The 8,758-nt window shown below is 39.3% G+C and overlaps 1 protein-coding gene across 4 annotated transcripts; it reads right to left on the reverse strand.

Moving 5' to 3' along the window:
- LOC102706972 (F-box/kelch-repeat protein SKIP11-like) lies at positions 1 to 5,776 on the reverse strand. Of its 4 annotated transcripts, none has more exons than XR_005812646.1 (5): positions 5,507 to 5,776; positions 2,901 to 2,974; positions 649 to 813; positions 510 to 545; positions 1 to 234 (listed from the first exon to the last, which is right to left on the reverse strand). XR_005812646.1 is itself a non-coding variant. In XM_015841502.2 (2 exons), the coding sequence occupies exon 2, from the start codon at positions 5,141 to 5,143 to the stop codon at positions 3,824 to 3,826; it is 1,320 nt and encodes a 439-aa protein (XP_015696988.2). In that variant the 5' UTR covers positions 5,144 to 5,255; positions 5,507 to 5,761; the 3' UTR covers positions 3,282 to 3,823. The 4 variants fall into 4 exon arrangements, 2 of the variants coding, with proteins under 2 accessions (XP_015696988.2, XP_040384408.1); XR_005812645.1 differs by having other exon boundaries at positions 510 to 548; XM_015841502.2 differs by lacking the exons at positions 1 to 234; positions 510 to 545; positions 649 to 813; positions 2,901 to 2,974 and adding an exon at positions 3,282 to 5,255 and having other exon boundaries at positions 5,507 to 5,761.
- Positions 5,777 to 8,758: the final 2,982 nt, after the last annotated feature.

An 8,758-nucleotide genomic window follows, 5' to 3' on the forward strand; every position in this document is an offset into this window, starting at 1 on the left:
GAACGTTAGTTCAAATGAGATTTTAATTTGTAAGCATGGAGAAAAGATGTATCAAGCTGGCGAACTTAAACAATTCACAGCGTGAATCCAGATTTAGTCCGATGCAGAGGTGAGAACATGTGTCAGAATTCAGATATTATCAATCAGAGTACTGGATTAGCATCTCACAAGTGAACTCCAGATACTATCAATCAGAGTACTGCATTAGCATCTCACAAGTCAACTCCAGATACCCTGAAATGAACAGCAGCATAAACATACGGCACTAGCAACAGACCCCCCCCCCCCCCCCCCCACCCCCCCCCCCCAAAGATAGGTAGATTCAACAGCACAGTTGCGGACAACACTTGCTGCATGGACCATATGCATCCATATGAGCTTATAGGGGAAAACACAGAGAAGATGCATGAACATGAGCAATCAGATGCGTGCACAATCAAACCGCAAATGTTGACTCAGAAAACTTCCATGAAAGCGAAATCGCACCACAATGGGAACCAATACCATACCTTTTTGCTGCCAATTGGGCTGCGCTGCCGTCGACGCTGCTGCGAAAAATATGCAAGGAAGGGGGCAAAAAAAAGAAGATGAGAAACACAAGAGAATAAAGTTCCTTACAAGTTGCCAAAACAAAAAGGTAATATTCACCATGAATGAGCCATTTTTTCCCATCTCTTGTCAACGTCCTGCAACAGAGAGCAAAAACAACTTCTCCAGCCGTGCCGTTACGTATCATATCATCCATGGTTTTTATGCCTTTCACACAGATCATCAACCCTTAATTCCTGATATTCCACTAGACCCAAAAAATTCCTGATATTCAACCAGACCAAGTATAACTAAAATAAATTCTCCAAGGCGATATTCGTCCATTGGTAAGATAAAGTGGAGCAGTATAAATATGATGTTTGATGCTTGCGATTCACATCTAAGAGTCCATAGGGCAGTCACAAAAGAAGTCTAATTATATATTTGAGAATTGACAAAGTTCAGAGAGTGACGCAAAAGTAGCATTTTAAAAAAGTGAGAAACAGAAGAAATCAACCTGAAGACAAAAATGAATAATTAGGTGCAGCTGTGTCACGGTTTACTCAAGAACGTAAAGAAGAATGCAAAGTTCGAAATGAAACTACAACATCAAAGTCAGCCAAACAAAGACAAACTATAAAAAAAGAGAATGCAATGACATGCATGCCCCATCAAACAATTCAACCAACTTGAAAGATTTCTTTGCAAGAAGTCAAGCTTGTACAAACTGCAAGATGGAACACCATACCAGAATAGTACAACAGTGACTTCTGACAAATTATTGATATGTACCTATGGATGCAATATATTCTATTGAATTTTGCAAGCAGCAAAAAGCAGACACTTTAATCATATATGGTGAATTGATAACTTCAAGGTTGAAAAGGGGAAGCTTCACCAACACATTAGAACACTGCAAAGATGTGAAACTTCTACATCTAACTGGTCATCGATGATTCTACATCATAAACTGGTAGAGAAGTCCTACAGAGTTGAACAACCAAACATGATACATTTAGTATTTTACTGAACTGACCAACTATTTGCTGTCGCAACCAAGGGAAAAATAATCACCAAAAAGCTTTAAATTCAGAATTTACGCAATTAGCGAAATCAACGATTGGCATTTCAAATATGCAAGTTTTTTAACCAAAACAAACAAATGTGCATCACAAGCTTACAACATGAACAAGGATCAAACTGTGTCCAAAGTTTAGCATTAGCATGTGAAAAATGCCATGGTCTTTCTCTTACAAAGTAGAAAGGTCACTTTTCTTGGTAGATTTGATTGCTACTCCCTCCGTATCATATTATAAGTTATTTTGGGTTTGTCCAAAATCAAACATCTTCCAGTTTAACCGAATTTATATAAAAAAAATGTACTAACATCTACAACACCAAATTAGTTTCATCAAATCCATCAGTGATATTTTTATTTTTATAGTATATTTATTTTGTGTTTAAAATGTTGCTATATTTTTCAATAAACTTGGTCAAATTTGAAGAGGTTTAACTTAGGACAAACCCAAAGTAACTTATAATATAAAATAGAAGGAATAAGTATTAACACTAAAATGATGGATCAGCTAGATAAAAAAGCAATTTAGCACAACATTCCTTCTTTGCAAAAGAAGCTTTGAAACAGCCTATTTCTCTAATTCAAAATGTTTATGACCCAAAGAAGATGCTGTATAGTAGGACAGTTAGCACATTTCCTTCTTTTGACAAAGAAGCTTTGAAACATCTTATTCACTAATTAAAGTTACTTAGAATAATGTTGTATAGTATGACTAATCTTCACTACACAAAGAAATGAATAGTATAAATAATCATGCTATTCAACACATTTATTAGAACTGCACAAAATTATAAATGACAATTTATTACTATAGCTCAACATAAAGAGTGTTAGCTATCCCAAAATGGTAAAAGTCACCAGTTATTTTAACTCACTTTAACAGAGCCTAGAATCCACGAAATTCTGAAGTCCTAAAACAGAATTTACCGTTTATCAGAAAAGGCAGTAGCTCCACTAATTTCACCAAGCTACAGAAAAGTATCAGTGACTCCAGGAAACTAATCTTATTGCCAAAGCGGTTGACGGTTACTTCCTGATGTAGTAGTTTTTATGTGTGAACTTAACATAAGTAGCGTTACAACAGAATATGTAACCAAACAATCATGGATGGCTCAAAGCTGTAAATTATGGATGATTATCAATTAGCTAACAATGTAACTGTTCCATCTCAGTGTTTAATATATCTGTAAGCATGATCCATGAATAACGGAAAATTTGTTTATAGTATATCAGTCAGGTTTTGCTTCACAGGCATTATGCAATAGAGAATTTGAGTTAATTTTCCAGAAAGAACCTGGCTACTCTCGAGTTGCATTAACTTGGTTAATGTCATGTTTCTCTGTTATTCACAGGTCATGATATCAGCTTCTGCAATGCATTAAAGGAACGTTATTGATGCACTATTATACTTAACTTTAAATACATTTCAAAAATAATCCAGAAAGAAATAAATGGCATAGCAACAAAAAAAAATGATGATTCATACAGTTAGAGGCAAGGACAAGACAAAAATAAAAGTGAAGTTAATGATTTTCTTTGGATCAAAGAATGAAAGCAACCAAATTAGGAGTCCAACCTAACAGTGTCAACATTTGCAATAGTCAAATATTAAGAGGACAACTAGAAAGGTATCCTTCCAAATCTTGATGATACAAGATTGACTGAAAGGGAAACCATTCCATGTTGGATTTGATCCAAGTAGAGGGTGTCAATTTCTAAGAGCTAGAAAATCCAAAGGGTGATTGGCCTGAGTCAAATTCATACAAACAATGAAACAAACAGAAAAGATCTGGCATAATACATAGGATAAAGAACAGGTCAAAAATTATGGCCATGAATATGAAATACATGACAAGCATAATTGATGATCCTTCTTTGATCCAGGTTATAGACAATCATACTATCAAAATAACTTGCTTCATCATCATCAATGATGGAAAGCCGCTAAAAATTGTTGTTCATGGATTATTCATAAGGCTTTTTTTTTGCATGGTATCATCTTCGAAATCATGATATTGATCCAAATGTAAATTAAGAAGTGGATTAGCTGGGGGAGAAAACAGATGTATTAGAACTCAAGGGTTACAAGAAACTTCTGCTGCTCTGCTGAGGTCGATGGCAGAAAGTCTTGACAAAGAATGAATGTTGAAGCTAATCAGGTCTGCCTTTATGCATATCTCTTTGTAAAATCACTGTACTCATCCTTGGTCCAGTGAACTAGCAGCCCATCACAGCACAATTATACACAAAATTTCCAGATGGCCGTCTGTCAATCAAATCCCACTCAGGTTGCTTGTCATCCGGGTTCCATGAGTTGATCTCAATTGTACCACCAACTGGAGTTCTGGGACCACCAATGACAATCAGCCTCTCACCACATGCCCTAAATGCAAGTCCCCAGCCATTCATCGATACAGAACGCTCTGGTAAATTTCCAAGTGTTATCCACTTATTATTCTTCTTATCATACTTCTTCACAACCTTTTCACTGTAATTAGCAGCATATAGCTCATCCTTCACAACCGCAATAAGTGGGGGTGCGCCGCTCACTCCATTGAGACCTTCAGACATGTCTTCAATCACCTTCCAAGTCTGGCTCTGTATGTCATACTCCTCACCGCAGGTCAAGACCTTGTTGTTGTTGGTCACACCACCAAGGACATAGAACTTGCCATCCATGAACACCCCAGAGCAATTCTTTCTTGCTCTATTCATGCTAGGGAGGGGTGCCCATGTATGTGTTTCGGAGTTATACACCTCTGCTGAGTTGAGTATCCTGCCAAAAGAATCAGTACCACCGGCCACATACGCCTTCTCCCCAACGCTTGCTGACCCGAACAGACACCGTGGGGCGTTCATCACCTCGCCCCGTGTCCAAGAGTTAGTCAGTATGCTATATCTGAAGACAAGGTGTGTCATCCCAAACACGAGCAGCTCAGTGCCCACGGCCAGAGACTCCTTATCTGAGCACATGAAACACTGATCATGTGGCATCTTGGGCACAGAGATCCATCGCCTGCGGTACGGGTCGTAGGCATCCCACTCCAACACATTGCAGGAGAAGTACACCCAATGCTCAGAGATCTTATTCTGCCGCCGCAGCCGGTAGATCTCCCCTCCGCGCACCAGCGAGCGAAAATCCTGGTTAAGCGATGCCACGCGGCCGTACTCAGACCGTGACAGCTTGAGCAGGCAGTTGATGGAAAGGTCACGGCCAATCTCCCCGATGAGATTACTCCCACCACCGCCGTTCTGCTCCCCTCCACCACCGGCGGCGGCAGCAGCAGCGCGGCGTCCGGGGGGGCCATGCGCCTCACGGATGTCAGGCGTGTGCGGCTGCGGCGACGGCGGCTTGCTGCGCTTGCCGCCGTCGTCCACCTCCTCCAGGCCAAGGCCGTCGACGTCGTCGACGTCTTCCGGCGCGGCGCGCTTGCGGCTCCCGCCGGGGAGGAGCTCCGGCGCCAGGCACCCCCACCGCGACTCCTCCGCCTCCCCGTAGCCCTCTTCCAGCACCACGTCTTCTCCGCGGAGATCCATTCCTCGTGGTTGACCTCGTCAGACCCCGACCAACGCCGACGGGCTCCTCCTCCTCCTCCTCTCGAGATTCACGGCGGTCGCCTCGCCTCGCCTCGCCTCGCGGCGCTCCAATCTACTGCGAGAGAGAAGAGAGAAAGAGAGGCGATTACGAATTGAAACAACAAATCGCCATGAACGCCGCCGGCTCAAACAACCACACAGATCCGATCCGATCCGATCCGAGAAGACAACGCATCGGGAGATCGAAGCCCACCAACCACCCAACAAATCAACTGCCCCAAATCCAGCAACATCCCAACCCGATCCACGAAACGCCCCCCACCCCCAAATCAATCCCCCAACCCCACAACGCAAGGAACGCACCTGTACAGCTCAAATCAACCGGCGGTGGCGGCGGCGGCTGGATCCGTGAAGCACCGAGCACCGAGCACCGAGCACCGAGCCAAGCAGAATCAGACCATCCCAATCCCAATCCCAGAAAAATCCCCTCCTCCTCCTCCGCCTCAGCCTAAGCGGAGAAACGGAGCTGCATCCGCGTGCGGCGCCTATATATAGATAGAAGCGGCCGCAGGAGAGCAGGAAGGGGGGGGGGGGATTCTGCTGCCGCCGCCGCTGCTGCTGCTGCTGCTTCTTCTTCTTCTTCTTCCTCTGCCGCCGCTGCTGCTGCTGCTGCCGCCGCCGCTGCTTTTCTCCTCTCTCTCTCTCTCTCTCTTTTGTGCGCCGCTGCCGCTGCCGACTGCCGCTGCCGCTGCTGGTGTACTTGGGATTCTTCTCGATTTTATATATTTTTTTGTTTTTATATTTTTTTTCTTCAATGTGTATGTTTTTCTTTTCATTTTTTTATATAATTTGGTTGGGGTCTTTTATGTAGCCAGCTCACGAGATTGCCAGCTCAGCCTGTGGTTGCCGCCTCCGTGTGTGTATGTGTTTTTTTTTCTCTTTCTCTCGCCCTCTTTTCTGTTTTTGGATGGTCCTCTGTCACAGGGCAGTTTCCCATATTTGCTTTTATCGAGTTTGATAGAGGGAGAAAAATACTACATCCTTTTCAAAATGTAACACTTTTTCATATAACGTTTGATTATTATCTTATTTAAAAATTTAGTATAAATGTAAAAAAATGACAAATCGTGTTTAAAGTTCTTTTAATAATAAAGTAAGTCACGAGCAAAATAAATGATATTTTTATAATTTTTTAAATAAGAGAAATGGTTAAACATTACAAGCAAAAAAAGTCAAACATAGAATAGTTTCGATTTTAGGATTAACCTGTCTAAATGTTTGGAGAGAAACACTAGCTATTACTCGTCTTTGTAGTTAATTTAGCTTATGCTAAAATTTGAGAAGAAAAGATTATAATACCTTTGTTAAATAGCGTATGGTTACGAGTAGTTATGAGTAATTAGGTGGTCAGGAGTATGATAGGAAAATTATGAACGGAATGTGATTAATTGGATAAGTTATACTCTAGAATGACAACTATTTTGGGAGAAATTTTGAAATAAGCATTTTGGGTCGGAGGTAATACTTATTAGCGATGAAAATTTGTAAAATGGGTTAAAAAAAATTAGTTATGCCGAAAGAAGTTATAGAACCAATCTTTCTATACGTCAAAGCAAGGGGCAAAACCATAATACTATGTCCCCGTTATATATTTTTGAATTATAATTTAAGGGTATAAAGATCGAACTAACTGCTGCAAAATTAATATTTTATTTTACAAAAGTCGTATGAAAACTTTTATGTGCTTGAAAGGTGTGCCAACAAAAAATTCATAGTCTGCATAGCAAAATAACACAGCCCATGTGTACAAAGAAAAGAAAGAGAAAAATAAATTGATAAAAAAGGATAACATGTTACTAAATAGACAAATTTCCCCTGTGAATTAAATGATAAATCCTGAAAGTGGTGTGAATTGAGTGTTCAACGGTGAAATTTATCGGGAATATGGAGCTAGTAATTCCAGACGAATGGCTACCTTTCATGATGAATAACATTTTCACTTTCTAACCATTTGAAAATGGTCGTAGATTGAAAAAAAAGGGAAATGGTGGCGTAAAAAATATGGAGTGGAAATGGAAATGATTTTCAAAATTATTGTTTTGTTGGTATAGATGTTGTTTTCTTTTATTTATCGTATTTTTCCAGAGATTACTATTATTTGATTTCTAAATATAGTAGAGTTCCATCAAGCTCTCTCGCTGAACTTTATTTTGAGTGCTGGACTCAATGGGAGGCCATTCACAATTTGCATATAGCATGTAAGAACTAATATTGTTAGAATCATCTAAGTGTTTTTGATAATGGATAAGATCATCTGGCCTTTACTTCAACACAAGTTACGACCACTTATTACAAGGTTTGTAACCGACACGAAGCATTATTACAAAAGTTTTCAAAGAAGACAAAAGGAAACTAACAGACAACAAATTTGAGAGGAGATACTATAAATGTAGGAAAGGCTATCGTTGGTTCTCCATCAAAAATTGACGAACACTTGCATAATAGTCATTTTGGCTTCTGCATGCATTAAAAATAGATCCTTATCATCTCATCATCACACATTTGTAGATGCGTCCAAAAACCGAACAATAGGTCGCTATGAAGATTACCTGCAAATATGATTTAACTAGAATTTTGTTAATAAAAAACATATCTATCATAGAGTGCACAAACATATTTTAATCATTCTACATCCTTCATGCAACATTCCTCAAATTCGACGATAAAATCATCTTCATAAGACCGGACGAATAGGATGGACTCCACTTCTCCCTATGCAAGTTACATAATTGCCATCCATACTTGAAAACTTGTAATTTATTACAATATGGTCTAACCTATAATTAATCGCGCAAAGTTACAAAAGTCACTATTTGCTGGTGGTTTGCCGCTCTTTTGTCAGAGTTTGTTTAAATATTAGATTAATAAATGTTTGATAGATAAATAAATCCGAATGTTCGGTTTATATATGATTGCATTTAAAAGAACTTATAAGAAAGAATTTATATTATTAAATTGAGCCATGACGTTAGCACGGGTATAGTACTAGTCATTCCTAGTTAGCCACAGAGTCCAACCTAAAACATATGCTCCTACAAGTATGGGTTTTTTACAAGTCCACCCCACTTAACCAAGTCCCAAACGTGTGTGATACACTTGCGGGTGGATTTAAGAAGTATTATGTGTGTATATACAATTCCCTAAAGAAACTTAGCAATATGGCATTCAAAGAATAGATGTAAGATAGTCTCATTATGCATACAAAAGCAACATTTCATAATATCGTTCCAATTCTTTTAGCTAAATTATCTTTTGTTAAAATAACTCATTTAGACCAATACCACGGAAAAACTCTAATTTTGAGTAGTGGTTTCAATTTCAAAATCAATTTATATATTTCTGAGTAACCATTATTAATTAAGGATAAGTATATAGCATGCACATAGAAAATTGACCATTTTGGTAAAGATTCCATCTGAACATATCTTCATCCTCATCAAGCCTAAGATGCACAATTGAAGCAACTAGATTATGCCATAAAGCGAGATTCAAAAACACTAAAGCCCTTCTAAAGGACGCATTTAATGGAACGGAATTAAGCATAGTTAAAAAAAT

This window comes from Oryza brachyantha, chromosome 10 (genome assembly GCF_000231095.2).
Source record: "Oryza brachyantha chromosome 10, ObraRS2, whole genome shotgun sequence".
Taxonomy (NCBI): Eukaryota; Viridiplantae; Streptophyta; class Magnoliopsida; order Poales; family Poaceae; genus Oryza; species Oryza brachyantha.